At 41.1% G+C, this 14,020-nt stretch overlaps 1 protein-coding gene across 4 annotated transcripts in view; it reads left to right on the forward strand.

The window, feature by feature from the left end:
• The window catches only part of KDSR (3-ketodihydrosphingosine reductase), a 31,422-nt gene that overhangs the window by 3,492 nt on the left and 13,910 nt on the right, over positions 1–14,020 (forward strand). For all 4 annotated transcript variants that reach the window (XM_036321510.1, XM_036321509.1, XM_036321507.1 and 1 more), the window contains exons 2-6: positions 467–556; positions 2,801–2,857; positions 5,438–5,503; positions 5,687–5,782; positions 13,550–13,741. In XM_036321510.1, the coding sequence (XP_036177403.1) occupies positions 467–556; positions 2,801–2,857; positions 5,438–5,503; positions 5,687–5,782; positions 13,550–13,741 (501 nt within the window). The remainder of the gene's footprint in view (positions 1–466; positions 557–2,800; positions 2,858–5,437; positions 5,504–5,686; positions 5,783–13,549; positions 13,742–14,020) is intronic.

Consider the following 14,020-nt stretch of genomic DNA (forward strand, 5'->3'; position numbering starts at 1 on the left):
ATTTTTATATAATGCTCTTTCACATGGTATTTGTCTTTCTCTGTCTAACTTATTTCACTTAGCGACCATCCATGCTGTCACAAATGGGGAGATGTCATTCTTTTTTATGGCTGAGTAATATTCCATTGTATACATGTACCACATCTTTATCCACTCATCTATTGATGGGCACTTAGGGCTAATGTATTATTTATTAGCTAGATTTATAGGACACTTTCCCTCCAGTGAACTCAGGAAAGGGCATAGGTGTGCAGTGTATATATAGTTCAGTGCTGGGGACAATGATAGCAGGCCCTGCTGATGGTATAATCTTCCATGTTTGCACTCATAAAGTCTGGGATGAAGAAGCAACAGTAGCTAAAAATTTAGTTCTTCTGTTGGTTTTTAGATCCCATCATAATTATTTTAAGTGAACTTTCAACAGAAGGGAAATGCCAGGTGCTAAGAAGACTTTTTTTACTTTTAGGTCACAGGAGGCTCCAGTGGCATTGGAAAGTGCATTGCTATCGAGTGCTACAAACAAGGTGCATTCATAACTCTGGTTGCACGAAATGAGGTAAGTCTTCTAGGTACATTATTAGTAACTCATTCAACTTTAAATTAATCAAAGAGGTTGTACCAAACGGCCTGGTGTCGACACTTGCGCTGGAAATCTCCAGTTTGAGGTACGCTTCCTGAACCACGGTTATTTCTCATATTCAGGGCAGTTTCTTGGTCAAAGCCAGACCAGCTCCACAAGTATATATTTAGTGCCATCAACGATCAGGCAACACCATGGACGCTGCTGATTTTGGGGTGGGAGAGGCCAAGAGGAAGTTAGGCAGTACACCTGGCCACAGGAAGCTTGGAGGGCCCTCTGCCCACTGCGGGTGCTGGCAGGAGCATTGGTGGCACTGATAGGATATGTAGATGTTTCTCATTTGCTTATGACATGATATGCATCTCTAGTGAAACCAGACCGCACTGAGGAATCTCACTCCTCCCCAGCAATTGAGCAAAACACCTGTTTTTCTGTGTTCAGTTGATACAAGGTCTGTTGTTCCTGCCAAAGTTGCTTCCATGCCCTGTGAAGCAGTGCCACTGTGTTCACACAAACAGTGGGGGAGTCCCCCTTTCTCCGTGGGGTGGGGGAAGTGACCAGGGTTGTACTGTCCACTGCCATTGTTCTGTGCCCGGCATAGTTGGCTCACAGCGGGTGCTCAGACATTGTTGTTGAGTGAAGACGGGAAGGGGATGATAGAGGGGATGGGAATGTCAGCGTGGCATCGGTGCCTGGGCACTGGGATGCCGCTATGCAAAGGGAGAGCAGGAGTACTGTGATGCTCAGATAGGGGGTGCACAGGTGAGCAGGCCTCAGTAGGAGTGGCCGGCCATAGGGGCCTCTGGGGGAAACATTTAAACAGTGATACAGAATTAGGCTTGGACATCCACTGTTTCTTTTTAAAATCAAGAAAGGCAGGATATACATAAAAGGTATACTGCTGACTTCTCTAACAGTGAATTTGCTTTGGCATTGATGTACCTTACAGGAATGGAAACACGACTTTAATAAAAAGGCATTTTGTGAGGTTTAAACATTGCCTGTATTTGACTCGAGGCAGATGGAAAGGGGGGCAGGGAGGCCCACATTGCATTTTGGGTTCTCAGAAGCTCATTGTGTGGTCCTTGTGTGCCTGGAGGTGAATGAGGAGCAGACGGGCTTTCTGGCCTCCAGAAGTCCTTTATTTTCTGATGAAATATTTTATTCTGATTTTCGCAAAGTTGAGTTGTGCATATATTGATTCACAGAACAGTATTATTTTATTATAGACACATTCATGTTTATAAAACAGGTGTGTCTTTCCAAAGGATTGCCTTCCCTTTTGTGCTTTTCTGCTGTCAGGACGTATTTAACCCCTAGAGTGCCGGGGAGTGCTATCGCTCTCCTCCTGTCTTTCGCCATAAGTGCCAGGAGCGCTGTCAAAGCTTTGAAATGGCATCCAGTTCTAAGTCTGCTTTTATTAGTGATGATGATATTGCTAAATATGTCAATGTAGTAAAGGTTTCCTTAAGTTTTTGAGTATGTAACTTCATTTACTTGCGATTCATAATTTTTTTCCTAAACTGCTGTAAAATCAGCAAAAATGCCTTGACAATTTTAGCAATCCTAGTTCCTAGGATATTGGTTGGCACTCAAAGGGTTAAATTACATCTTTTAGAGCAAAGGAAGACACTGTAGACCAGTATTTGTCTTCTTGAAAATGAGTGAAACAAGCAAAATGAGTTATTGGAAGAATTACTGTTCCATGGACAGCTTTGCTGGTCTAAAGAGTAATTGTGAGAGTAGCCAGGCATGGATTTACCAGGTCCATCTAAAAAGGGATTTTTCTATATTTGCTTTTATAGCAGAGGAGGGAAATGTTGGGTGATCTCTCAACATGGAATCACATGTACCCTAATTGCATATCCACATGGTTATTCTTGTTTATATCAAATGTCAGATCAAAACATTGATGAGAACTGATAGGGTGCCCATCAACAATTAATACTGTCTATTGGGATTTTTGAAGTTCATTTATTTTTCTATTATCGTTCTATACAATGAATTTAAAAACGTGCTATTGCTTAGCCATAGCTTAGCGTATGCTGCAGCTTCTTTTTTTCGTCAATGGTGGCCCATCCCTGCGCAAAATAGGTGTTGTCTTTGTGTTTTCTAGAATTTAATGAGTACTTACACAAATAATTACTTTTTCTCTCCTTTTAAACAAACAAGCAGATGAGTAGACAGTCGCCAGAACTAATAGTTCTTTCTTGCTTTCAGGAGAGGCTGCTGCAGGCAAAGAAAGAAATTGAGAAGCACTGTATTAATGACAAACAGGTAAAACCACTGTCTGCCTGATGCCTTTCCTGTACGAATCAACACAGGTGCATAAAGGGAAAAAAGGGATTCTTCAGTTCTGAATAGTTTACTGGAAGATGTGAGAGTTTTCTAATTAAAATACATACTAGACTGTTGTGAAAAAGGTGAAACTGCTTGAATTGTCTGGAATTCCTGATTATGACAAAAATATATAGACTCTAACACATATATACACACGCAAACCATCAAAATAACAAAATGCTTCTTTGCTGGAAAATGATTTTATTTCAATTATTTATTTAAATCAACTTGATACCAACACTTAAGGGGAAGGGGGCATTTAAAAATATTTTTGGGTTATCGAATTGTTTGATAGATAAAATGGAGTATATATATACACACACACATATATATGTATTTATTAGTATGTATAACTTTTATTAACATTTAAAAAAATGTCACTTGTCTGTGGCATAGGTTTTATTTACTAGTATATATCCTGCATAAAAAAGCATGTTTAAAAATTAATTCCATGATTCCTACTCCCTTTTTAAACAGTTGTTTTCTGTGTGATGGTACAGGGATAAAGTCCAGGGCAATCCCTTGAGTCTGGAATATGCCAGGGCGCATTTTCGAAGGGGTGTTTCCTTTCCTTAGGAATTTATATCATTTGGATGGGGTTCCTTGCATTAAGTAAAACTTTCTGCCTGAAAACCCTACAGCCATTGGTCTCTTTTTATTCATCTCTTTGACTTCCCATGTCACAGCTTCATTTCTCACACATGGTTTCTTAGAGCTGGGAGGGATCTTGGTCATCGCGTGTCTGACACCTTTATTACACAGGTGAGGTCACTGCAGCCTTCCCAGGTTCTGCTCGGAAGTTGATAGAGGGACAGGATTGGAACTCAGCCTTCCCCAGTGCATGCACGTTCTTTCTACCACCTCGTACCCACACTACACGTGGGTGCATATCATTGATGTACTTACATGCCCACCCACACACAATGGCTGAAAACCATACAGCCATTGGTCTCTTATTATTCATCTCAGCATGATGGCCAGTGTCAACACGGGAGAATTCATGGAAAGACTGAGAAACCAAGGACACCTTCCTACTTCTCTCTGCTACCTCCCTGGGAACATAGAAGTTCCTATGTCAGTGACCTAAGCTCTGCTTTGGAAACATTACCCAAAAAGGAAAATTAAACAAAAGCTCATTGTTTGTCCCTGTTAGTGTTCTTCATTTCTGTCTCATAAATTTCTATTAAAGTAAGCACGGAATATATGCCTTCTCCCCCTTTTCTCCCTCACTCTGTTCCTTTCAAAGACTAAATGGACATGTTTTCCAAAGTAAAGCACAGGCTGGTGGGCTCTGGGGCTGGGCTCAGTGGCCCCCTTGCTGAGAGAATCAGTTGAGTGGCCAGTCATCCCAGAGGCAGGGATCTCAAGCAAATCTCAGAAGGAACCAGATGTGACTTGGCTCACTGCTCAGCTCCTGCAGGCCCAGACTGACCCTTGGTCTCCACGATAATGTCCTGTGGCTCGGCCTCCGAGCAGGAGCCCAGGCTGGGGTGGCTTCTGCTAGTAGATATTGTTTACTTACCTCTGCATTCCACCGGCTGGTATTCAATCCCAACAGGGCAGTCACAGCTCTGATATTGCTCCAAGGGAAGTCATTCTTTAAACCTATTTGTTAGATTTATTGTTATTCTTTTTAGCAACTTAAGAGATTAACAACCTGAGATGTGATTTATGTATTCTTTAATGTATGTAGTCTTTTTAATAACAACTTGAGGTAGAATTTATGTGCAATAAACCACACCCATTTAAAGGTGTACACACATGTGAAACCACCACCGAGATGCAGAGACAGAACATTTCCAGCACCCCCCAGAGTTGGCCCTCGCCCCTGCCTCCCCTCCTGACTGCAGGTGGTCAATGACCTGTTTCTGTTATTGTAGATGAGTAGTGGCATTTCAAGAGGAGCATTTTTTTTTCTATTTCACATTGAGGTATAATTGACAAATAAAAATTGTATGTATTTAAAGTGTACAACATGATGATTTAACATACGTTTACATTGTGAAATGATTACCACGATCAATTAACACATCCAGATTTCACAAAGTTATTTTGTGTGTGTGGTGAGAACATTTAAGATCTATTTTTTTAGCAAATGTCACGTATAAAGTAGGTCAGTATTAATGACAGCCTTTACGTTCTACGTTAGATCCACAGAACTTACTCATTTTATAGCTGAAAGTTTGTACCCTTTGACCAACATTTGCATTTGTTTAAAACAGTTGTCTACAAAAACTGCTAAGAAAATTAGACTCTGCTAATTGCATTGTCAACAGATTTTGAGTTTGCTCGAAACAATTTTCTATAAAAACTGCCAAGAAAATTAGACTCTGCTAATTGCATTGCCAACAGATTTCAAACAGTGCAATTGGTACATCCAAAATTGGACTCCTTATCTTGTGGAAAGAATGGCCTTTAATTAAAAAAAAAAAAACAGCTAAAAAACCCCCTCCAAAACTTTTAAAAATAGTTTCAGATACCTGCATAGCTTTAGTCATTACTTTCTCTTTCTAACAGGTGGTGCTTTGTATATCAGTTGACGTGTCCCAAGACTATAGCCAAGTGGAGAATGTCATAAAACAAGTAAGAGGCTGAGCTAATTGGAATTAATTCATATGCCTTTTGTTTGGTTCTTACCATTTTGCTGGGTGGGTTGGAATTGGTAAACCTTCCTAAGATGTCTAATAGTTTTATAGATTTTACTTATTGGCATTGAGTGACTCTTCTTTTGTCTTCCTTAATGTCTTCTCTGATGCATTTTTCCAGGCACAGGAGAAACTGGGCCCAGTGGACATGCTTGTAAACTGTGCAGGAATGTCAATTTCAGGAAAATTTGAAGATCTTGAAGTTAGTACTTTCGAAGTAAGTAAAAATTTGTTTTTTGATCATGGAGATAGCCCATACACTAAAAGCAGAGCAAGGCTGCCCTGGCTGGTTTGGCTCAGTGGATAGAGTGTCGGCCTGGGGATTAAAGGGTCCCAGGTTCAATTCCAGTCAAGGGCATGTACCTTGGTTGCAGGCACATCCCCAGTGGGGGGTGTGCAGGAGGCAGTTGATCGATGCTTCTCTCTCATCGATGTTTCTAGCTCTCTATCCCTCTCCCTTCCTCGCTGTGAAAAAATCAATAAAATATATATATTTAAAGCAGAGCAAGGCTTTACAAATGAAATAGATGAAGTGTGTTCAGATTTCCTAGAAGCCTTGGGAGACTAGAGGGAGGCAACACAAGCTTTTGGTTCCAGTGCCACGACTCTCTAGCCTTAAGGATTCAGACAAGTCTCTCAACCTTGGTTTCCCCAGTTATAAAACAGGAATGGACCCTCCATTCTAACACATCACTGTGATGTATCCCTGAGGTGACAGAGAACCCCTTATAAATCGAGAGACTCTGGATTTTCATGTCAAGTGTTTGTATTTTTAACATAGAAAAAAGAAAGAGTTGAGGAGCAAACTCTTTAAGAGTTTTCAAATCAGAATAAAGAGATAATGTGTCATATTTATGATTGCATTTTTAAAACGGGTTTGACATGCAGCCTCTCCTTGTCATTTATTTCAGCCCTAAAGAAATGGACATCAGATCTCAAATCTTTAAGTGGGAAACAGTTTTTTAGTTGACATTGCATCTGCCATCTTTTCTTTTTTTTTTTTTATTTTATTTTATTTTTTTTTAAATATATATTTTATTGATTTTTTACAGAGAGGAAGGGAGAGAGATAGAGAGTTAGAAACATCGATGAGAGAGAAACATCAATCAGCTGCCTCCCGCACATCTCCTACTGGGGATATGCCCGCAACCCAGGTACATGCCCTTGACCGGAATCGAACCTGGGACCCTTCAGTCCGCAGGCCGACGCTCTATCCGCTGAGCCAAACCGGTTTCGGCCTGCCATCTTTTCTTAATGTTCTATCTAACTTCGTCAAAGTCATGGGTTTTGAATGCCTTTGTCTATGAAGTGAAATTACATCTGCTGTAGGAAAGGAGACTGTTGGAGCAGCAGTTTAGATATCTTGCTCCCAGGGGACTGTGGGAAAGCACCATGCACTCTGATTTAAAGTCAAGTTGGGAGAGTCCAGATGTAATATTTGCAGACTGTTGCCTTACCCGGGGCTGGACAGTCTTAAGGCTCTTTTATCAACTAGGTAATGATAGGTGACCATTATACCTTTATCTGTGGGTAATCAAAGGGGGGTTTTAAAGAATATTTCAATAGCAGTGTGAAGAATCAATTGGGGGAAATAGTTGTAATAGTGATCTTGGCATGAAATGATGAGGGAGTTCAGAGGTGGCCAGCACAAGAGGAATAGGGTGTGTGTGTGTGTGTGTGTGTGTGTGTGTGTGTGTGTGTAAGATGATATGGAGGGACAGTTAGTGGACTCCCCTTGACAGTGTAGAGGGTACAGAGGACTGAGGTAGAATAGGTTGCAGGGTTATAAATGAAGGCACTGTTGTAAAGCTGGGACCTCAGGAAGCGGGTGTGCCTACTTGGGGACAGGGGGAGTCAGGATGGTTTACGTTTGTGTGTCTGATGGAAGAAGGAAGATAACTGAGTGAATGTATTGTGGGGTCTGTAACTGTGAGCAAGAGTAAAAGAAACTATGTGCACTACCAGGGGAATGCCTGTATTGGGTATCCATAGTAAGCAGACAATGAAGCAGGTGAGATGAAGAGAGAAGGAAAATAACAATGCCGTAATATGAAGCTTGTGAAACATAAAAAAAATGTACAATTCTAATCTTTTTAAAAAATTCACTTTGCTCTCAACCTTCAGTCTCCCATTCATACTGTTTTCCCTCCCTTCCTTCCCCCTCCCTCCCTTCCTTCTTCCCTCCCTCCCTCCCTCCCTCCCTCCCTCCCTCCCTCCCTCCCTTCCTTCCTTCCTTCCTCCCTTCCTTCCTTCCTTCTTCCTCTCACCCCTCTCTCTTGTTTAAAAAACAACCCAATCACAATTTGTTGCTTTGCCACACCAGCAGCATCTTTCCACGCTGGCAGCCACCGCATGACTTTGTTGCTCTTTGTTCCGCAGCAGGCACAGCAGAGAGAAAGGTGGACTTTGGCATCAGGCTGAACCAGTCCGAGGTATTGGGTCTGATGGTTTCTAGCCTGACCATTTGCCAGCTGTGTGATCTCAGGCAGATCAGTCTTTCTCTTCCAGCCACAGCTCCCATCTCCATGAAGTGGGTGGACCGCTCCCAGAGCTGTGAGGACTGAGTAACCTAATCTGTGCGTGGCGCTTAGCCCATGGTGGCTGCTTACAAATACTAATGTCCTTTCCCAGGTATTCATTCATTCAACCCACAAATACTCGAGAGAAAGCCTCTCGTGCACCCAGCATTGTTCTGGGTCCTGGGGATGCGTGCTGAGCAAGAAGATAAAGTCTGGGTGAGGTAGCAAGACCCCACAGGAGCAAGCAGATAGCAGTGTGATTTCAGACTGGGGTATGTGCAGTGGGGAAAGGAACGGGCTGAGGGGCTCTGTGAGGTGGTGTGGATGGAGACCCAGCCTGGGGTCTGGGGTCGGAGACCTGGGGAACGGGGACAGAGGGACCAGGAAAGAGCCAGTAGCTGCCAGGGCCTCAGGTGGGAGGAGCTTGGCAAACCCAAGGACGGACTGGCAGGCCTGTGTGGCTGGAGCAGCCCCAGAGATGGGCAGAGTGGGGCATGGGCCAGGTCTGCTGGGACCTTGAGGGTTTTAGTCTCAGATGTCTCAAGAGTTTTAAGTTAGGCTAAGTAGTGGTGGGATCTGCATTTTTAAAGGATCCCCCATTGTACAGGGCAACTTTTAGGAGCTTTTGGGGTCACTAAGTGAAAAAATGGTGGTGTTGGGAAGTGGATGGAGATAGAGTACTGGGCAACCACGGAGTGTGGGCTAGCAGGAGGCAGCAACAATTCAGCACAAAGATTCAAGCGGCTGTTAGGGGATGTTGGATGTGAGAACTGGCCTTCTAAAAAGGAAAGACTGTCAACCCACAACCTGGGGCCTCTATTCCAGTGATTGGGCCTCACACCAGGAGGCCCTCTCTGTCCTTAGTCTCCCTACAAAAAGTCCCTTCCTCCCCTGCCTGCCCTGAATGGAGGCAGCAGGGGACTGTCACCTTCCAAGGCTACTCTGCCCTCCCATCTGGGGCTCAGTGACTTGCCTTGTTCTGATCAAAGTAGGGGCTTACCATCAATGAGCCTGGTGAGAACACACACCACCACTTTTGATGCATTTTCTGAAGCTAAGAGTTCATTTTTATTCAAAATAAATCCTATCTCAGTTTCTTCTTTTGTTTGGCTTCTTGTTAGTTTAATTTTACTGATATTCACACGCACATACGGTGCCTGTGCACACTACTGCATGTGTCATCACAACTCATTGCCAGGGAGAGTGCGCACACCCTTTGTGACTCCAGGCAGTGGCCGCCTGGAGACCTGCCTCTGGTGTCCTCTGAACTCTGCCCCGGGTGCCTTTTGCCCTTGCTGATTTTGCTTTGTGCCTGTCACTGTAATAAATCTTAGTTACGAGCACAACTCTGTGCAGAGTCACTCGAGGTCTGGTGATTCATAAAACTGGAGGTGGACCTGGGGACCTCCAGCTTACTTCTCTTCATTTTCCCTTTTAATGCCTCTCTTTGTGGTTTTTGGAGCTGTGTCTTGTTTTCTCTACCTGTGGATATTAATGAGAGTTATTTCACAGTTCTGATTAGGATTACATTGACCCTATAGATCCACTTGGGAAGAATTGACATCTTAATAATATTGTCTTTAACCCATGGACATGGTCTATAGGTTTTCTTTAATTTCTTTCAGCAAAGTTTTGTAGTTTTCAGTGTTTGGGTCTCACACATCACTTTTCAGTATTTCATATTTTTTGATGTAGTATAAATACTGTTTTTTAAAATTTCAGTTTCTGAGTGTTCATTGCTAATGTAGAAAAAGACAGTTGATTTTTTTGGATATTGATCTTACAATCTTGCTGAACTCAGTTAGGAATTCTAGTACTCATTGGATTTTCTGCATCAAAGATCATATCATCTGCAACAGTTTTACTTCTAACATTGCCTTCTGGACACCCTTATTGCACTGGTTGGAACTTGTAGCACAGTGGTGAGAGCAGACATTCTTGTCTTGTCCTCGGTCTTAGGAGAAGACATTCAGTCTTGACCACTTAAGTAGGATGTTAGCTGTAGTTTTGTTTTTGTGTTTTTGGTAGATGCCCTTTACCAAGTTGAGGACATTCTCTTCTATTCCTAGTTTGTCAAGAGTGTTTTTTGTTTGTTTGTTTGTTTGTTTGTTTTAATTCTTCATTAGTTAAGGTATTACAAATGTGTCCTTATCCCCCCCATTAACCCCCATCCCCTCCCCCCCACCACCACCATAGTTTTTATAAGGACTGGATGTCGAATGCTTTTTCTGGATCTATTGGGATGATCATAGAGTTCTTCTTTTTCATTTTGTTAATATGGTGAATTACATTGATTAATTTTCATACGTTAAACCAACCTGGCATTCCTGGGATAAATCCCTCTTGGTTATGATGTCTTATCATTTCTAAGTTCTTGAATATTTTTCTTTTCTTGTAATGTTATTTTCTAGTTTTGGAATAAAGGTAATGTTGGCCTTTGAGTAGGGAGTGTTTTCTTCAGTTTTCTGGAAGAATTTGTATAAAGTTGATATCATTCTTCCTTACGTGTTTGTGAACCAGTGAAGCCTGAGGTTTTCTTTGTGGGAAGGTTTATTACTTTAATATATATATGGTTATATATGTATATTCTTTTTGAGTGGCTTTGTCCCTTTCATCTGTGTTGTTGAATTTATTGACAGTTATTCATCATATTCCATTATTATCTTTTTAATCTCCATAGAGTTTATAGTAAGTTACCTCTCTCATTCTTGATAGTAATCATTTGTGTCCTCTCTCTTTCCTGACCAGGATGACTAGAAATTTATCCATTTTATTGATTTTTCTTAATAACCAGCTTTTGGTTTTATTGATTTTTTTAAAAATTGTTTTTCTGTTTTCTATTTCACTTACCTCCTCCATTATTTTTATTATTTCCTTTTGTTTTAATTTGCTCTTCTTTTTATAATTTCCTTAGGTAGAAGCTGAGGTCTAACCAAGGAGCAAAGAAACTAAAACGCAGAATTGTACCACAGAACCCCCAAAAGATTCAAGGCTCAAGGTGTATTTGAGGCCTTTTTCCTTTTCTGATACAGATTTTAAGTGCTGTGCATTTCCACCCAGGTCCTGCTTAGCAGCGTCACGCCAGTGTGTTTTTTATTATTATTATTCTCTGTTAATCCTCACCCGAGGATTTTTTCCCATTGATTTTCAGACAAAGTGGAACAGAGGGGAAGGGAGAGAGAGAAACATTGATGTGAGAGAGACATATCAATTGGTTGCCTCCCACACGCACCCGACTGGGCCGGGGATCAAGCCTGCAACTGAGGTACATGCCCTCGATCGGAATTGAACCTGGGACCCTTCAGTCCATGGGCTGATGCTCTATCCACTGAGCCAAATTGGTGAGGGCTGCATCCCACCAATTTTGATCGTGTGTGTTTTCACTTTCATTCAGTTTAAAATATTTTATACTTTCCCTTTTCATTTCTGCCTTGCCCCTTGGGTTATTTAGAAGTGCGCTATTTAGTTTCCAAACATTTGAGTGTTTTTCAGAAATCTGTCTCTTCTTGATTTCCTATTTAACTCCGTTGTGGTCAGCAAACACACTTTGTATGACTTGACCCTTTTCACATTTATTGAGACTTGTCTCATGCCCAGAATATAGTCTATCCTATAGCCATTCTGTGTGCACTTGAAAAGAATGTGTTTTCTGCTGTTTTGGGTGGAATGTTTTACTAATGTCGATTAGGTCCAGTTGGCTGATAACATTGTTCAAATCTGTATCCTTACTGATTTTTGTGTTTACTTGTTCTATTGAAAAAGGGGTGTTGAAATCTCTGATTATAATTGTGAATATGCCTATCTGACTGTTTCTTTTTAAGCAGACTCTTAGTTGATACTCCTGTTTTTCAGTCCCATGCCCGCCCTTCCTGCTCCCAGAGATACTTGAGCCTTTGGGGGTTCTGTGTTACAATTCCTCTTTTTAGTTTCTTTGCTTTCTGCTCAGCTAGTTATCACTTGTCATTCTGTTCTTTAACTTCCAAACTATTATTGTTATTATTTTCTTTGCTCTTGTGGGTTCTTGCCTTTAAAAAAAATATTTTTTTTTACTGAAATTTTAGTGGGGTCTTTGAAGGGAGCTGAGGTTAACACCTGGATTCTGGATTCAGTGTGCCATCTATTTTCAAATACTGTTTCATAGAATATTTATTATTAAAACAATATAATGATATAAAAAGGCATTTGGGGGAAATGGAAATCTGAGCATCCTAACACAATCACATATAATTTTCTGTATTTCCTTATTTGTTTGCTTTTAATTTATCTTTATTGTTGAAAGTATTATAGATGTCCCTTTTTCCCCCCAAAGACTCCCCTCCCCCTCATTGCTGCCTGCTCTCCCCCCAGCCTTCGCCACACTGTTGTCTGTGGGTTAGACATATATGCATATAAGTTCTTTGGTGTATTTTCTTGGTTTTATATCTGTGCACATGTGCTTGCATTTACTGTTTGAGATAGTTATAGTCAGTGTAAATGCAGTCTGCCCTTGGCTTTTTCTAAACTTACAGAATAAATATTCTCCCTCCTGGTGTTTCTGGTCATTATTTCTAAAAGTTATCTAACATTCTATTGAGTTTTTTCATGATTGACTCAAAGTTCCCCCAGTGAAGTGTTTGGTTTCATATGGTGATAGATCTAATATTTGTACAAGACTTTTTACATAAAAACATTTTAATGTAAGTAGTCTTAGATTTTCAAGTTAAATGTAAGGTTTTTTAGAGTACACAGAATGAGAGGAAATATACTGTTGATACTTATGTAAGATCTTACCCATCACAAATAAGAGCCAACATTTACTGAGTAGTTATTGTGCTAGCACTATAAAAGCAATCATTTTCATCAATAGCTCTTTAAGAAATTAAAATATAAGTACTAGGAGAGTCAAGTGATTCTTCTAGTAGGGGCTGTGCTAGCACCCAACTTATGTTTCCTCTTGTAATCCTTGCAAGCGCTATGAGATAATACTATTTTTAACCCAGCTTTCAGCTGCAGAAATAAGGATAGTGTTTGACTTTTTACTTATCATCAAGTAGGTAGTAAATGGTAAAGCCCAGTCTTCAAACCATAATCCATGCTGTTAACCACTGTCCTAGGCTCTTTGTGATCTTTCTTTAGCTTGGAACTAATGGGCTCGACATATTTGGAAGCTTACTCCTAAAACTGTTTTTCAAAAAATATTACCTGCAAGGAGAAAACTAGTTTTAACCCATTTTCAGCAAAGTCGTAACTGTGGTCGTGGTGAGAATGCAAGACCAGGTTGAAACAAACTTCAAATAGTAGATCCTGAGCATCATGGTTCATCGACAGGGTCATTTAATCATTCGTTTATTCATCAAATCCACTGAGTTCCCAGTCAGTTGGGCTCCATTGAAGAACTGCAATGTGGGGGGCAGATTGAATTCCCAGGAGTGCAGTCTTGTGTCTTTGACCGTTCTCATTCCTCATGGCCTCTTTGCTCCCTGCAGAAACTGATGAGCATTAACTACCTGGGCAGCGTGTACCCCAGCCGAGCCGTGATCACCACCATGAAGGAGCGCCGGGTGGGCAGGATCGTCTTTTTGGCGTCCCAGGCGGGACAGGTGGGACTCTTCGGTTTCACCGCCTACTCTTCGTCCAAGTTCGCCATCAAGGGTTTGGCTGAAGCTCTGCAGATGGAGGTAAATGCTGTATTCGGTTTTATATCTATTTCTTGCAGCTCAGCAAATGCTCTCCTTGTTTGTAGCTTCTTTACACATGTTGTTATATGGAATTACAATTTGTAGATTTGACATTAGTGAAAGAGAATTGTCTCAATGCCTGAATTTTACTGTTAAATAGTTAACATTTTCATTGCATAAAATGATTGTAGTTGTGGTGAGAAAAATGGTCATGAGGTATTTGCTTGCTTAATTTAATACACAAAATACTCCTAATGTCTTCATTGTATTATTGGTCTA

Source organism: Myotis myotis, unplaced genomic scaffold (assembly GCF_014108235.1).
Source record: "Myotis myotis isolate mMyoMyo1 unplaced genomic scaffold, mMyoMyo1.p scaffold_m19_p_9, whole genome shotgun sequence".
NCBI classification, from domain to species: Eukaryota; Metazoa; Chordata; class Mammalia; order Chiroptera; family Vespertilionidae; genus Myotis; species Myotis myotis.